At 41.7% G+C, this 18,510-nt stretch overlaps 1 protein-coding gene across 1 annotated transcript in view; it reads left to right on the plus strand.

Annotated features, from left to right (window-relative positions):
- LOC145436550 (uncharacterized) overlaps positions 1 to 18,510 on the plus strand; it is a 70,557-nt gene that overhangs the window by 20,309 nt on the left and 31,738 nt on the right. Inside the window, exon 2 of the mRNA XM_080313912.1 lies at positions 17,469 to 18,235. Within this exon, the coding sequence (XP_080170038.1) occupies positions 17,469 to 18,235 (767 nt within the window). The remainder of the gene's footprint in view (positions 1 to 17,468; positions 18,236 to 18,510) is intronic.

Raw genomic sequence — 18,510 nt, forward strand, 5'->3', positions numbered from 1 at the left:
ATGCGCACGACGTAATCGTTGACCTGAGCAATCGCATCTGTAATAGGCCACGTGCGAAAGATGTCGCTGGCCTTGAACTATCGCGTCGCGGGCTTCGGCTGCTATCTACTATCGTTTAGAGACAATGCCGTTAGGTGTATAATGATTAGCGATTGGTATGTCATCATTACCTCTATCCGCACGCATGCGTGGCAATCCTCCCTAATTCACCGCGTCAACGACAGGCCTGAACAATCACATATACAACACGCCATGTGTGCGAGATGTAATCGCTGGCCTAAACACTACATTCGCATCTCCAACAGGCCGGATGCGCACGACGTAATCGTTGACCTGAGCAATCGCATCTGTAATAGGCCACGTGCGAAAGATGTCGCTGGCCTTGAACTATCGCGTCGCGGGCTTCGGCTGCTATCTACTATCGTTTAGAGACAATGCCGTTAGGTGTATAATGATTAGCGATTGGTATGTCATCATTACCTCTATCCGCACGCATGCGTGGCAATCCTCCCTAATTCACCGCGTCAACGACAGGCCTGAACAATCACATATACAACACGCCATGTGTGCGAGATGTAATCGCTGGCCTAAACACTACATTCGCATCTCCAACAGGCCGGATGCGCACGACGTAATCGTTGACCTGAGCAATCGCATCTGTAATAGGCCACGTGCGAAAGATGTCGCTGGCCTTGAACTATCGCGTCGCGGGCTTCGGCTGCTATCTACTATCGTTTAGAGACAATGCCGTTAGGTGTATAATGATTAGCGATTGGTATGTCATCATTGTTCAACAGTGACATCGCAAAACAGAATGACATCGAATACTAATGCGCAGGCCGTGTTATTTTTGGCACATGCCAAAAATAACTTATTTTTGGCATTTTTCGATTTTTATTTTTGGCAGTTTTGGCATCGTCCTCTAAATAGATAGTTTCAGCCTCGAGTTAGTCACAAAAACGCTTTATTTGGGCTAGTTTGTCAAAAGACAACCACATAATGTGCAGCATCCACGTATAATCACTGTAGGGTTGTTCAAAATTTGGAAAATGTTTGGAATTCTGCGTGTCCATCGCTTATTCTTTAGATTATTGTTATAAAACAATAATGGGCTTGAAAGAAGCTCCCAGGAAAGCCGCTAGCATTTGTCTAAATGCGTTTGAAAGTCGTTGTTGAAGAGTGGGCGGGCAACCGACAGCAGAGGCGGCCAATCACGAAACCACGGTTCTTGATTGGGTAATCGGCTAAGCTTCACTGATTACTGCAACAGCTGACTCGGATTCGGTAGCTTCGCTTTACTAAATTGAAAGTCTGTTTTGCTGAGGTAGAGTCTGTTAGTAGCGGTTGCGGTTCTGTACAAGCGCGTTGTGTGTTGATGAGTCATTAGTAGTACTGTAACACGTGTTCTTTGAATGCTTCACAGTCGATAGCAGTAGTTTATGCTTTGGAGCAACAATAGTGCAGTCATGGCAGAGGCAAAACGGCGAAAGGTTGCACACATGCCGCAGCGAAGAACAAGATCCAAATCTGAGCAGTACTTGGTCGGATATACTTGCGATTACATCTGTGGCTCGAGATTACCTACTATACGAGAAGTAATGAGTTACTTGCTGCATCTGAAAGAGCATTGTCCTCAGTCAACCCCTACTCATGAACTATGTACTGTGGTGGTGGATGATGTAATGACAGTGTGGAAAATGGCGAGAATTGCGACAATGCAGAAATGATGTGGTGCGATCACTTCAAAACCTGCACGAAAGATGGCGTGATCTGAAGAAGAATCCGAAACAGGAAAGTGATCCCAAGGGTAAGAGGAGAAAATTCACTGATGATTTGGACAAGCTGTGGGATATTTGAAGTAGAGATGCCATAACATCAATAAAAAATGACATTTATCTATCACATGAAAGAAAGCTTGAGACATAGCATTTTATGAAGATCAACGGCAATCTCGCCAGTCAATAATGTTGGGAAGAGACAAAATTCTGGCTAAAGACCTCAAAAAGAAAACAGCAGCCATTGCAGATCAAACTGTTGAAAACGTTTCACACGACTCAAGTTGTGACTATGTTGTTTTAGCATCATCGTCATCTTCAAAAGAGGGTGACAGTTTGAGTTCAAGTTCTGACTATGATGCTGATGTTGGACTTGGCACCTCGACCCAATCCATTAAACTGATGGCACCTAAAAATATTATGAAAAATACGCATGTTTCCCAACCTCTGGATCGATTGCAAGTAACTGACAACGATGCAACGATGCTGATGGGAGCATTTATTAAGGCTTGTGGAGGAGATATAGCCATGTTCTCCCTGTCAAGATCTTCAATGAAGAGAGCCAGGGAAACAAATCGCCTGGAAATATCTCAGGACATTTTGGAAAAATTTGCCGAAAATAGACCACAGCATGTTGCCATTCATTGGTATGGAAAGCTCACAGAGGATAGATTAGGAAATCGATATGAAGCTTTGTCAATTGTTCTATGTTGTCAACCTCAATACTCGGAAGGAAAACTACTTGGAATTCAGAAGATACAAAATGCGGCAGGTCAGACACAAGCTGAAACTACTTTCGACATACTTAAAAAGTGGGATATACAAGATGCTGTAACAGCTTTGGTTTTTGACACCACAGCAAGCAACAGCGGCTGGAAGAAGGGTGCAGCGAAGATCCTTGAGGACCTTCTAGGAAAGAAGGTTTTTTTACCATGTGTGTCGGCACCATGTGTATGAGCTAGTAGTCAAAAACGTCTGGAAATGTTTATTTGGAAAAGCAACAACCGGACCAGAGAACACATGGTTTGCCCACATTAAGAGCTGGAGCAGTCTTGACAGAAAACGGCAATTCAAGACTCTGACTATTCCTATATGCTTTAAAGAACGAGCAGCAATGACAGTTGAGAACTTCAAGCTACTACTCGCCAGAAAAGATTTCTTCACGCGGGATGACTACAAACAATGTGTGACTAATGCTCTAGCTCTTCTCGGTGCAGATGGAGATATACATCATCACAAACCTGGTGCAACACACCATGCAAGGTGGATGGGCACAATTCTGTATGCTCAGAAGATGTTCATGTGGGCTGATCAGTTACATTACAAATCTGAAGAAGTGGAACTGCTGCATCGCTTCAATTTATTTTGAGTTCTCTTTTATATCCCTGCCTGGGTTGCATCCAGCATCGGTCGTGATGTAGCCGGTAATGACTTGAGATTCATCCAGGACATGTTGAGTTACAAGGAACATGATGAACAAGTTTCCACAGCTGCTTCACAAAAGCTTTTAAAGCATGACTGGTATATCGTGGAGGAAACCGCTGTATATGCCTTGTTTTCGCCGAGTGAAAGCAATGAAACCCGAGAAAACATGGCAAAGACGCTCCTACAGGTAGAGCGAACTTCAAGTTTCAGGAGAGGCCCGCCCTCGTTGAATGCAACTGTACACATCAACAAGGACACTACTTTGTCTGATTTTATTGGGCCACAGTCGTGGTACATATTTGATGTTTTTGAATGCTCTGGGGCGTGGCTAGCTCAACCGGTTGATGTTTGGCACTTATCAGATTCCTACACTAGAATGAGCTCCTACATCAGTTCTGTCAAAGTCGTTAATGATGCCGCAGAACGAGGTGTAAAGCTAAGCACAGACTTTGCTGCAATCTTGACTGAAAATGAACAACAAAGAGACAGTCTGCTTCAAGCTGTGGAACAGCATAGGAAGACAGTTGGAGACAGCAGGAAGTCAACTCTAATCAAAAGCCTGTAATCTGCAACTTGTGCCTGACAATGCAACATTGATCTGCAACGTACCTTTTTAATGTCTTTTGTAAATAGTGCTTTTCGCCTTCATTCAATTGTGAATAAAAAGTGTAATATGCGTTTGTTTATGGGTGAAACGTCGACCAGTCATAACAAGTACTACTGAGATGTTGACTTGAGTTTCACTCACTGTCAGTAACTTTTGGAAAGGTTGAAGGTAGCAATATGCATGCATCTAGTTTATTCGTATCTCAACTAGCGAGAGCACCTGTGCAATACATAGCACTTTCTGCAGGTAGATATTAACTTAGGCGGTTGCGATGTTGTACTATGGACTCTTGATGACATAACAAAGGCTGCATGTCTGTAATGCCACCAACAGAAACGACTGCACAACAGCACGCAAAAATCGTTACCAGCAGTGTTCACAAAGTCGGTCTTTCAGCCAATCATTAGCTTATTATTACCGGCTTCAACCAATCAGGATTATTGGCTTCTCTTTGCCCGCCCACTTCATCGATTCCCCGCCCACTTGCCGACGGCTACTTTCAAACGCATTTAGACAAATATTACCGGCTTTCCTGCGAGCTTCTTTCAAGCCCATTATTGTTTTTTAACAATAATCTACAGAATAAGCGATGGACACGCAGAATTCCAAACATTTTCCAAATTTTGAACAACCCTAATAATCAGTGCCAACAAACAATAAGAAGAAGAAACAACCTAACGATTTCATAGGTTAATAATATCAAACGAAACCACAAAATGTGCATTATCCATCGTAATCGGTGCAAATAAGCAAAAAAAAGAAAGAAAAGCCTAAGAAACACGCTCAACAGCTGATTGTTACAGCTGGTGAATAGACTTAAATCGTTTGCACTGTAACAGTGCTTCCAAACTCAGGTCAGCTAAGTTTCTCCTAAATTCATTTCTCGACCAGCGAATCTGGAAAATATCGGCTTCAACAGTAGCCGTTGAGGGAAAGAATGTTGCCAGTCATCCAACAAAGGTTTTCAGAGCTTCAAAATATTTGGAGGGCCGAACCGGCTTCAATGCATCATGAAAAGAGATCACTTCGCCAGTGCCATCGATCTCATCGCGGAAAGAATTTTCTTCCCGATCCTTTTCCAGGAGTTTCCTGTGTTGTCTCTCAACACATTCTATTTAGTAGCCCGACTATCATTTCTCCTTCAGTCTACCGATATATTTTCGGAGGACTTTAGTCACTTCAGGTGGCTTTAATATTACCAACTCGCATGGAAGAGTCCTGGGAAGGTTAGCTTGTTTAAGAACATTGACGCAACAAGACTGTCTGGCAAAACGAGACTATGCAGCTCAGAAATAGCCAGACAGTTTGTTGCGTCACAATGTTCAACTCAATTTATATTTTAATAATCAGTACTGCGGCAACTTCTCATTGATACCCGTTTTATCAAATTTAGCGCTCGACAACCGGTCAAAAATGGTCGTAAAATTGCCTTTGAACAAATGAAAAGTATGACGTAAACTAAATGCAGTCAGCCGTTCAATCTCGCTGTGCCCACACCATGCTTTCACCCCTAATGGGTGGATTGAACCCAGATTAAGAAACCTGCCTTTCACAAACGCTCTTCTCGCTTTTAAAGCGTTCCTGTTAACACAACACCATGAACGAAATACACTATTTGGCAGGCCGTGTTATTTTTGGCATATCCCAAAAATTGCTTATTTTTGGCATTTTCAAATTTTTGGCAGTTTTGGCATCCGGCTCCTGAAATGGCAAAAATAACACGGCCTGCTAATGCGCGATTAAAACTAACATGAAGGGTTGCCAGTGAACTCGGCACCTGGTGAACTCGGCACTTGGTGAACTCGGCACTTGATGAACTCGGCACTTCGTTTGACCGTAGATGCTGTGCGATCTCTATTGTTTCAAGTTTATGACAATACAATGTTCCCCATGACACCAATAAATGTTTCCCATGAACACATCGAAACACATGAAGGCCAAAATAATCAGTTTTTGCCTTCAAAGAAACGGATATTATAAATTAAATATCGCCCTTTAACTATAGTTTGTTAGCAGGATGTTTCCCTAATGTCACCCTTCACCTTGCTCCTTATAAATTAAATATCGCCCCTTAACTATATTTCTTTAGCAGGATGTCCCCCTAATGTCACCACCTGCTCCTGACCAGCTACCTGTGACAGAATCACACCTTCCTATAAGTATTCAGCTAATACAAAATCAGTATTGTTGTGTTGTATTGAACTTATAAAATCTCTAACAAACCTAACAGTTGACCTTAACAATAACTAAACAACTGATAAATAAAATATGTGTGCCGTTAACTCTTGAAAAGAGGCGCCCGAAAAGTCTTCGAGTTCAATAAATATTATTTTACAATGGATATTGTATTGAAAGCTATAAATAAAATATATATATTTTGCACGATTCTTGCATCTCCACAGAATTGAGGCATGTTTTTTTTCATCTTCCTGGTGTAAGAACGATCGACTTTAGTCGTCAAACAGCATATCTCATCCTCTTTGCGATACACCCTCCAATATTTTATTAGTTGACTCGTCCGAGCATGACATTTCAGAGTCAACCTGAGCAGCGGACACATCGGATAACGACGACTCAATGAGATCATCTTCCTGCAAACAAAATTATAAGTTAAAATCTGATCACTCATATCGAATTAATTAGCACTATTCGACTTACCTGGTTGATAAGATCGGCTACCGGTAGCGGCCCCACTTCAATCTCAACGGCATCTTCCTGCAAACAAAATTTAGTTACAATCTGATAGCTCATCATCATCATCATCATTGGTTTATTAGCAATTTTATCAGTTCAATACACCACAAAAAATGCGATACAATGAAGAGAAAGGAAGATGTCGAAGCGACTAGGAGTTGTCTATGGAATCGGACACCCACCTTGGTCTAGGCCAGTGGTTCCCAACCTTTTTCGAACCATCGCCCCCTTTTCAAGCTTAACACCGATCATCGCCCCCCAGATTCTGTGTACCGAAAAATGGGCATACAAACTGTAATCACCGGCGGGTTGACTGAAAAGAAAAAGGTCATCTTTGTCTGCTCAGAGCTCAAAATAACATTTTTCTCTCCGCATTGCTAGGTGGATGACTGACAAAAAAAAGGGTCAGCCGTTTTGTCGCGTCATCGCCCCCCTATCGCCCCCTTGGCTAATTTCGCCCCCTGTCGCCCCCTTTGTCCATTTTCGCCCCCTTCGTCATTTTCGCGCCCCTGGACCGCCAAATCGCCCCCTGGGGGGCGATATCGCCCACGTTGGGAACCACTGGCCTAGGCGATGTAAAGAGGCGGCATGCACACTGAATGAAAGTAAAGAAGATAGTATAGAAAAAGAAAGCGACAAGAAATAGGGCGGCATGTCATGGGAAGCGAGATCGATAGGTCAGTCGTGGTCCGGTAATCTTGAGGATGGACTGAACTGAACTGACTGGACTGAATCAATTAGCACTATTCGACTTACCTGGTTGTAAGGATCGACTACCAGTAGCGGCCCCACTTCAATCTCAACGCATATGTCCATGTCCATCGCATCCATCAATCATTACCTCTATCCGTCAAATTAGCAATACATGTACCGAGTAGACCAACACCGACATACGGCATTGTTGCGTCACAATACAAGCGCCGATTTCACCAGGTGCCGAGTAGGGCTGGGCAAAATCGAGTACCTGAGTGATTAGATTCTGAATCACGTAATATGCTTCGAGTCGAGTCGAGTATTCGAGTATCAGTCATCATGACGTCATAACAGAATGTCATATGTCAAAGATCAATTGAGCACTTTTTATGCTACCACAAAGAATATGATGCCTGTATTCCGTCACATTACAAATACTCCGGTATTTTTCAACCATACGGATTTCTTTGCACTTTGTGACAATGTTGTGGGATGGTCATAATTTTGGAAATGTGTTATTTTCTGTAACGTTAGTAGCTTGTATACTATATGTTTCGTATGCTGCGATACGTCCAACCAAGGTTTCAAGGCATCCACAGTGGAAATTAGTATCGGAATTATAATTCTCGCTGACAAATTACCTTTCAGTGGCGAGGAACGTATAATTTCAGTACTCGAAAAAATCGACTTTTACTACTCGACTCGAATCATTAAAATTAATACTCGATTCAGATTCGAGTACTCGAATCATTGTGCCCAGCCCTAGTACCGAGTTAAAGGTGCCGAGTTCACTGGCAACCACAGGAAGAAAGGTGTGATTTCAAGTTATATTTCGAGGGATATTTTTTTGCAAGGCTTGTTGTACCCATGCATAATCGGCACCCATGATTTTAGGACAAAAAAATCGGGAAAATTCTACGCATTATATATGGTAAATATTATATTACAATGGATGTTGTATGGAAAGCTATATTCTTACAGATCGTGGAACTAGCTCTTCACAGGTGATACCAGTACTGATGTGTTCCTGTGGTAGCCTATTACTGGTGTTGTATCACATTGCCGCACATTTTGCTTTTATGCCTAATCATTCAACAAAATCTTCATTGTAGAAAAAAGATTGGTCTAATCCAGCACCTGGCTGAAACCTTGTCGTGGTGTGCTGGCTTATTAGCAATGTCAGCCGGCAACTTTCTGGATTTATGTGGTCTATTTGGCATGCAGTTGCCTTGGTATACTATTATGTCACGCTACATCCCATAATTCTTCTAAATAGTTGGGTCTCGGCACGCGCTGTAGTTCACCTGAGTCGGTGTTTTCAAATGACAAGTCGTTTATTGTGTTTATTTTATATGGTAGTAGGTTATCTGATTGAAAGGAGCAGTGAACAGTCACATTATGATGTACAGAGGAGCAGTGAACAGTCACATTATGATGTACAGACAATGTGCTATTGGAACAGTGCATACGAGGTGTACAAAAATAAAAGTATCGTTCACCGTTAGTGAGGGGGCCCCCAGAAGTTGTGAAAATATAGATAAGGTGGTCCCCCCTCGGAAACTTCGCCTAGGGCCTACCCAATCGTAAGGCCACCACTGGTGAATTATACAAATATAAAGCTTAATAAAGACAGTATAGTTTGTGTTATCTAATTGGGCTCAAGCTGAAGTATATAGGTGACGTTTTGAATGCTCTGGGATCGGCTGAATCAGCGGGTGCTATAAGCTTGCAAATTAGGTATTTTCCCACATAATGTTGGAATTGTAATAAAACGCGATTTCAAAATTGGCATATGTTAAAATCAGTGATGCATAACGATATTTTTCAACTCATCTGGTGTAATTCTATTTACACCAAAATTCACAAGCAAGGTGTCATTTGAAAGCTGTTTCCAACTAGAATGCAACATGACTAAAAATATAATATGGTACATATGCAAAATAGGTCATTTTTTAATTAATTTAATTCAGTGATTATCTGATTTTGCCATTATTCTACTCCCTATATGGTAATGTGTTTCAGTAGATAATTATTGCCATGCTCAGAGTGTACTTTTATTTATTGCGTAGGCCTATCCATTATGCTTGCAAGGGTGCTTCTGGGTTTACCGACTATCAGTAATTCGAGTCAACATCCAAATAATATTTCAATTCGTCTTCACACCCTCTCAGATTTCTCTGCAATATCATGTACGACTAAAGTACCCAATTCTGAGTAGAACAGAATTTAATTAATATTACTTTATTGATCGGTTCTTGAGCAATTGCAGTTTGAGAATGAGGATTACGTGCTTATTCTACCATGAAATTTGATAAGGGGCAACCTGTGTATAATTATAACTGCTAAAATCATTACTTATACAGGCTGCAGGTAGTAATGCTGGTAAGCAATCATTGGTGGTACATGTTCTTCACTGACTAGGAATTCCCCTCCGCATTACAGGATCAAGGTTCAAATCTTGATTTGAAAATTGACATACCAGTATGTTAAAATCAGTGACGCGTAACGATATTTCTGCACTCTCTGTTACGACTTTATCTAACTCAAAATTCATAAGTAAGGTGTCATATGAAAGCTGTTGCTAATTAGAATCCATCGAAATTGGTTATGATATGAATATAAGACAGGAACACACGGTTAAAAATATAGCCTACTTTGACCTTTTATGCGGAACAGGTCATGCACTATTTAGAACCCATCTTTTCAATGAAGTTTTAGACAAGTGGCAGTCAAATATAACATACAATACCAATTCAGCAACGTTCTACTCTTTCCAAGCTTCCATTTGACACCTTCCTCGAAAAAATCGGTTGAAATAGAATTACGCTAGGCAGAGTTGCATGGCTGATTTTGAAAACATGATGACTTTATTAGCTGTCGTTGTTCGTTATAACTTCATTATGTAATTGTTTACTTACTATGGTCTGTTTCATTTACCTTGCTTGGTTTTTTAGATAGTGCTTAGTGAAAAAGAAATAGCAGTTTGTGTTAAGTGTAGAAAAGGCTATCGGACTGAAGATTCCCTCTGTCATTTAGGAGCTTATTTCTGCGAGAGTAATAGTACCACACACCCTTTAGACTAAGCTTGCATTTAAAACAAAAATCAATTCAAAACAAACATGTTTAAAACAAGGCCCTAATTTAAAACATGTTTTTATTGTTTTTTGTTTTTTAGCCATGACGTCACGAATATTTAATAGTGACGTCATAATGGATTGAAATTGACCATTGAATATATAGGGTAAATATAGCCCCTTTGACAAAATATCTGTACTACAATTGTTGAACCGACTATTTTTTAGGGTTCCAACCATCCCATAACGATATATACGTCGGCTAAATTGGGTGGTAATTGTCCGTGTGCTCATACAACATGTATTTACACAATTAAGGCATAATTTTATAACTTGAAAAAAATACAATTTGGTTTTTTTAATAAGGCTTTTGTTTAAAATATGTTTTAAAAAATGTGTTTCAAAACACGGTTTGTTTTAAATGCAACCCTAGTTTGGACACTATAATTGGTCATGCTTTGAAACTGAATTGTGAAACGCTGATCGCAACTTTTCAGAAAAATTATGAAAATGGCCATAAGACGTACGTACATTCACACATCATGCCGTATTTTATTGAGAAACCATGCGAGATCCAAGAAACGTTTGTGGAGGCTTTATCGGAAATTCGTATGTCTTCACTGGCAAATAATTTTTCTCTGAGAAATGTTATTTGACCTGTGGGGTTCAGATTGCCACGACAGAATAATTAGACACGAGCCATCTAGGCATCTATGGACAATTAGATAGGCTTATATTTATTTCGAATTTCACGGTCAACATAAGGGCAATCCTTTTCGGCTAAGGTTTTCTCGCCGGCGATCTATTGGCACACTTTTCAGAGTACCATATTGGCAAATACTTCGTATGTTTTTGTGGATCACGGCGTGGTAATGGTCGACGCCGAAATGCCTATTTTTATTTTCTATAAATCCTGCTTTTTTCGTGGGGGAAGGGTACTCAATAATCGAAAATTTGGCAACATGAAATCGCGTCCAGCGCAAAAAAAATTGAAAGGAGTTGCATAAATTGTCGATAAGTGATGTATAAATAATTTATGTTCATTCACCCACATAATTTTGGGCCCCCTTCGAGCTCGGGACCCCAATTGGATGATTTGGGATGCAGCAGTTACGGTCCTGGTAAGAGGTCAAAGGTCGGTCGCTGTTTTCTGGTTGAGATTTTACTATTGGAAATATTTTGCGCTTCAATCGCATATAAATATATTAATTGCATGTGGTATATTCGTGGTCAAATCAAGGTTGCTATAACCGCAATCGGGGAAGGGTTCATACCATGTGCTTCGAACCAGATGTACGCAATCCGAATTCCCATCTGTGGTTGGCAATACGGGAAATTGATTGTATTGGGTTTTGTTTTAGTGCTTTGTGTGACTAGTAAATCAACTGGGAATGTCATCGAGATATCTGCCCACATTGAATTTGATACTGCACCCAGTTATTAATTTTAACATGAATGTATTCCAAACAAAGCTCCGCTCCGCGACGATGTTGGCTGCATATGATTTCATAAATGTAGTAGCCGTAACAGCCCCCAAAGCGCGATAACTGAATATATTTTCGAATATTCTACCAATGGGTATTTTGTCATTATAAACATTTTGCGTTACCCGAGAAGATACATTTTGCGATTTCGTATGTAGCCACCTCCGACTAACTGTCGAAAGTATGCGACCACCCTCCCCCCCGACCAAATATACTTGGATATTTCTGCCACTTGAAGTAGTTTTCACGTGTCTCAAAAATTACTACTTATACTGTTAATTTTCTCCTGTGACATAGGCCTACATAACCATTTCTCTAATAACTTCAAGATGAGCTGCTAGATATAAATTAACAGGCTTGACGTTATATGTTCAATAAAAAAAAATTGTTAGTCAATTGTGGTGTCATCATTTTTGAGATCATACCCAAATGTGTCGTCGGAAGCGTTATGCCTTGTTATTACATTCGCCACCACCTTTCTTTGTCTAAATGGATTTTCAGCACTTGTTGATATGAAATCGAAGGCGCAGATTATAAAGACACGGCCACGTACTTCAAAAAATGCAGTTGAATAATTAGCTTTGAAATACCGTAAACCGGGGTAACCTTGGACAATTTTCAACAATTCCGCTCTGTATCTTGGAAATGCTGGGGTGTAGGGGAGGCAAGTTTTGTGTTTTTCATGGGTCATGGAGCAAAGATTTGAATTACCTATTCCAAAATCTTCATGGTCATAAATAAGTACCTTATTTTCGTAAATTATCCGTGCCCAAAGTTACCCCTGCTTGTGGGGTAACTTTGGACAATGTAGTTTTTTGTATGCCTTTACACTCTATTGTTTATGAAACCTCGTAAATGAAGCTTATTGGCAAGAGTTGATGAGAGCAGTGGCTAAAACTGAAACAAAATAGTTTATGTCTAGCCTATTGCATGATTTTTGCCTAATCCACCCCCCCCCAAAAAAAGAAAAAAATTAGGTAGTGTATGAAGAGTAATGCCCCCTTATTCATCCCTTATCTCAAATTTCCCTCATGCCTTCACCAATTGGGACTTATAAATAACATATCTATGGTGATGCGGGGTATCCCACTGGCGGTCTCAGCAACCGACAGCAAACATTAAGCATGTTACTGTGAATTATTGCCGATTTCAAAGATGTTACTGTTCTTTAAAAGAATCACTTTCCCTTTCTTATGTCCTCTGATGGATATATTTGTCATATTTTACGATATCCCATATTCAGCAGGCACATCTTTAGGAGTATGTGATAAGTTTTTGAAGTAGCTTACGCCCGATTACAATCTCTCAGCTCATTGCCTACCCATTTTTCATATTTTGACAAACTCTTAATTTGTTGACCTCAAGGGCGTAGCCAGAAAAAATATTTGGGGGGGGCGAAAAATTCGATGACGTAAATGACCCCCCCCCCCTTGAAGATAAGGAAAAAATAGGTAAAATCGATGGACTTGGGCGCTTATTATATGATTAACTCAACATCTGGGGCGATCGTTATATATATTCCACTCACAGACGGATGTGATCAAACAATGATTGTGGAAAACCAGGACGACAAGACTTTCGCGCTCGCGCGAAAATTTTTCATGGTTAATGAATGAAATTGGTTCATTATATTGGTCTTTGCATATTGTAAATATGTTTTCATTATCAGATTTCCGGCAGGGCTGATAGAAGTGGTGTCATCAAACATTCCGGGGGCAATTAATTATACATCTTGAGCTATATGTTAATACCACACGGCAAGACTATTTAAAGTTTCTAGAGCAGGGTGGCCAAAGGGCCACATGAGACTTACGAACCATTGCGCGGGCCACTTGAATGTTGATGACCTTTTTTAGTCTTCCGATAGGAGCGTACCGGATAATAGGTGACGTTGAAAACAATACTTATATTAATACGCATCAAAATCAATAACAATTATATGACATGAAGACTTGGTGTGGATCCCCAACCTAGCCGCGCGAAATATTGTACATTATATAGTCATATACGACGATCTGCGAAAAATGTGGCTGGCCCGTGGCTACGCCAATGCTTCGGAACTCAGAACTGATATTTTAGTTTGCAAAATCCCAAATTTCGCGGTCAGACTAATCAAATTTTAGTTATTCGGTTTTGGTAATTTATTTTTTGATAATACTAGTAATTTCGAGAATTAACCCGCGGGCCTCTCTAAACCTTCTCACGGGCCACGGGTTAGCCGCCCCTGTTCTATAGGGTGGACGCCGGACAGGACAGTTGTCATTTATTGCTGTTACTTCATGACTTGCGTAGAAAGCTGTCACCACTCAAGAGATCGAGCACACGCAAGGTCGTAGCCAGAAAAACAATTTATTTTTATTTTTAATATTTATTTTTTTTTGGGGCGGGGAGGATTATGACTTTAGGGGAGCTCTCCCGTGGGAACATCTCGCAGAACCGTACATCCTGCCATAGGCAATTTCATCACTACCCTTTATACATACGATTCTTAGACGCACACACACACATACCCTATGGAAGCTTCCAGTTGCCAACTATAGCTTATTAGGCGGTCGTTGCACGGATAAGCCCAAATTGCTGACGTAAAGTGATGAACAATCAGTGTGAATTTCGGCCCTAGTCGCGCGGAGCGGAAATTGTTTTTGTAGAAATGAAAGAATTTGATCAATAATATTGGTACGTCTATATGAGCAAGTGGTGTCCATTCTTATTACTTCGTTGAAGCACGGTTTGTTCGTAACCTCTGGTAGAGATTGACGCTACTTTAAAGATTGAAATCGCTGATATATACCAGACCAAATTAAAAAACTCCTTTGATCAGACTCGTTCAATTTCAAATTAGCAATTTTTAACGGGGGGTGGTGATATTTTCCTGTGCCAGTTGCGTTTATGTTGGAGGGGTCTGATTGCAGGGACAGGATCATTCGGTGCCAGCCATTTAAGCACCCGAAAATCTATATCGAAGGCTTCGGAATACAAGGGTCGGTTTTATGGTGGTGAATCATTTTGGGAGCGCACTTTGCGGAGTAGCATGTAGCATACTTTATATATCTTCGTGTGTCCCGGAACGGAAGTTGCCGGAGCTAACAGTCCTCAACCACCATACTGGAATGACTCTCCTACAGACTCAATCAACCCAACGACCTCGGGCTACTCTAGTGTATCTACTGGTACTGTTGTATTCTCATAATTGAGAATGCAGCTAAATTCAATAATGGGTATTTGCGGAATAAATTTTTTTCGTGATACCGATAACAAAATCAAGATATGAACGGACACTAAATCGCGCGAAGCGCGAAGAAAAATTTTAGGTTGCAAACATTTGCCCCAAAATACTCCTAATATCTATTGATTTTACGAAAATTTTCAAAAATTTGGGGGGGGCGACCGCCCCTTTCGCCCCCCCTGGCTACGCCAGTGGTTGACCTTCCCATTCCATTTTAAAAAGCCATCAGGCCGGTCATAATGACTACAGTTGAAGATACACTTTGACACAGATGAAGCAGCCACTTTCCAGACCTCTCAATATCACATTTTCCACTGTCCAAAGTTGCCCCGTTCTGATAAAATTTGACGGGGCAACTTTGGACATCACATTTTCTTGTATTGATCTAAGAGTGAGCCCACTGAGATTTTTGCCATGGATTAATTTTTGGACATCCAGCGGCAACCATTTTCCATCAATAACCATTTAAATCTTTTACTGCTTAGTGTCCAAAGTTACCCTAAAGTCCAAAGTTACCCCGGTTTACGGTAATAAAAGTCAACCCAATTTCTACATAAATAGAATACTGTTAGTTTAAAGAAAAGTAATTTTGTTGCTGTTACCACTAGCCTACAGTTATCATTAGCACAAGACAGATGACGATTGTACGATAATTGAGCTAAATTTGAACTAAAACTGGGGGGGGGGGGTCCTAGGGGTCCGGGAGGGTCCAAAAGGGGTCCGCGAATACAAAAAGGTTGAAAACCACTGCTCAAGTTCATAGTAAAATATTACGGCAAATCAGAAACTGCCAGAAATGTAAAGCTTTTTGTATATAGAACTGGCGTTTAATATTGCAAAACACAACCTAGGTTTCATGGTAGATGATTTCAATAACAATATTTGATCTGTTGCTATTGTATGCTAACCGTGATTTCACTAACGAAATCTGAAATTTGATTAATTTATGAAAATGAGAAAAATTAATACGGAAAAGATCCGACGTGACAGAGAAATTATTAGCACAGAATCGGATTCAGCAACCATAAATTAGCCTAAATCAATCCTAAAAATTTTTCACGCTATTTTTTTTTCAAAATTAGTATACCAGTGTTATCTCCGTCTCGGTCAACTTTTGCCCCCTTAACGCTCATAAATACCTCTTAATAAAGTAATTTTTCATTTTTTTGCTGTTCGATTGTTAGTTTGCTTTACTGAGAGTGATATTCCAATTTATGGTGTTGTATTATGTTACGAAGGTATCGTGTTTTACCTTATAATTGTATTTTAATGTTAGGCAAAATAGTGCTTTACCCCCTGGCACGTTTTTGGTCATAACTTTTTTTCCCCAAGGTAAAAAAAGTGACAAAACCCAACATTGAAAAGCTGATAAAATTTCTGGGTTGACCGAAAATTCTACAGGACTAGTAGGCTACTAAACAATAACACGCACACGATTTGAAATTGGTATTTATTCACTGGCATATAATTTTTCCGTGCGGGATGGTATTTGTCTTGTGAGGTTCAGATTGCCAAGACAGGAACATTCGACGCCAGTCATTTAGGCGCCTATGGACAATTAAACTTATATGTATCGGCATAAGAGCTGTACTTTTCGGCCAAGGTTTTCTCGCTGCCAATCGTTCTGGCACATCTCTTGTAGTCGCATGTTACATTACCTGAAACTTTATATCTCGGTGTGACGTGGCGCGGTAATGGCCAACGCCGATATGCCCATTTCTATAAACCTTGCGTATTTTTTCTTGGGTGAAGAGTACCCAATAATCAAGATATTTGGAAACCAGAAATCGCGCGGACCGCGAAAATTTATTGAAAAAGCTGCATAAATTTTCAAAAAATACTCTATTATTTATGCTAATTTACGAAATAATTTTGGGCCCCCTTCGAGCTCGGCCTCCCCCCAATTGGGGAGTTTGGGGTGCGGCAGTTACGGTCCTGCGTACCGGTACCCCGGTATTTGGCTAACATGCAGCGAGTGTTGCATAAAACCGGTAAAACGCCTACTGTTGGCAGCTCGACCGTAAAAATTGCCACTTAAGTCTGGTGGTGCCTTATCTTGAGTTTGGGTGCCGATCTAGACGCATTCAAGTGTGAGTCTACTTTTAGCGTGAGTTGAGTAACGAAATCAATGGTGAGAAGAGAATCGCTACTCAATAGAGAAATTGGGCTCCACCCTTAGTATGAATTTCAGGTTCTGGAATCTAAAACAGTATATCTAGCAGGTAAATATTATCCAATACTTGAAAATCAGATAAAATGTCGACGCTGGCCGCTTGTTTGAGAGCCTTGTGAAAGATGGAGCCAGGAGAAAAAAACACCGTCCCCCCTCATTTTCCACTTGTTTACATTGTGACTCCCTATAACACAGATCAAAGTCGGATGAAAAGCTTGATGTATGGATATTTAATTAAATAACATGAATATATGTTTTGAGCGAAAAACATGGTGAATAGAACTAAATTGTGACTAATTCTACAATTTATCGAATAGCTTTGTCGCCCATCTCGAAATGCTCGTCAACTACAGTGAAAAATGATGAGACAGCTGCGACCACGGCGTCCACCACTGAGACCACGACTACTGGCGCAACCACGATCGCGGTGGAAGACCCAGGGACAGAACCGACCACGGCGTCCACCACTGAGACAACGACTACTGGCGCTACCACGATCGCGGTGGAAGAGACAGAACCAACCACGGCGTCCACCACTGAGGGCACGACTACTGGCGCCACCACGATCGCGGTGGAAGAGACAGAACCGACCACGGCGTCCACCACTGAGGGCACGACTACTGGCGCGACCACGATCGCGGTAGAAGACCCAGAAACAGAACCGACCACGGCGTCCACCACTGAGAGCACGACTACTGGCGCGACCACGGTCGCGGTAGAAGACCCAGAGACAGAACCGACCACGGCGTCCACCACTGAGAGCACGACTACTGGCGCGACCACGGTCGCGGTAGAAGACCCAGAGACAGAACCGACCACGGCGTCCACCACTGAGAGCACGACTACTGGCGCGACCACGGTCGCGGTAGAAGACCCAGAGACAGAACCGACCACGGCGTCCACCACTGAGAGCACGACTACTGGCGCGACCACGATCGCGGTGGAAGACCCAGAGACAGAACCGACCACGGCGTCCACCACTGAGAGCACGACTACTGGCGCGACCACGATCGCGGTGGAAGAGACAGAACCAACCACGGCGTCCACCACTGAGGGCACGACTACTGGCGCGACCACGATCGCGGTGGAAGAGACAGAACCGACCACGGCGTCCACCACTGAGGGCACGACTACTGGCGCGACCACGATCGCGATGGAAGAGACAGAACCGACCACGGCGTCCACCACTGAGGGCACGACTACTGGCGCGACCACGATCGCGGTGGAAGAGACAGAACCGAACACGGCGTCCACCACTGAGGGCACAACTATTGGCGCGACCACGATCGCGGTGGAAGAGACAGAACCGACCACGGCGTCCACCACTGAGGGCACGACTACTGGCGCAACCACGATAGC

The sequence above is a fragment of the Botryllus schlosseri genome, chromosome 3, assembly GCF_051294905.1.
Source record: "Botryllus schlosseri isolate E-star chromosome 3, Bs_hap1, whole genome shotgun sequence".
NCBI classification, from domain to species: Eukaryota; Metazoa; Chordata; class Ascidiacea; order Stolidobranchia; family Styelidae; genus Botryllus; species Botryllus schlosseri.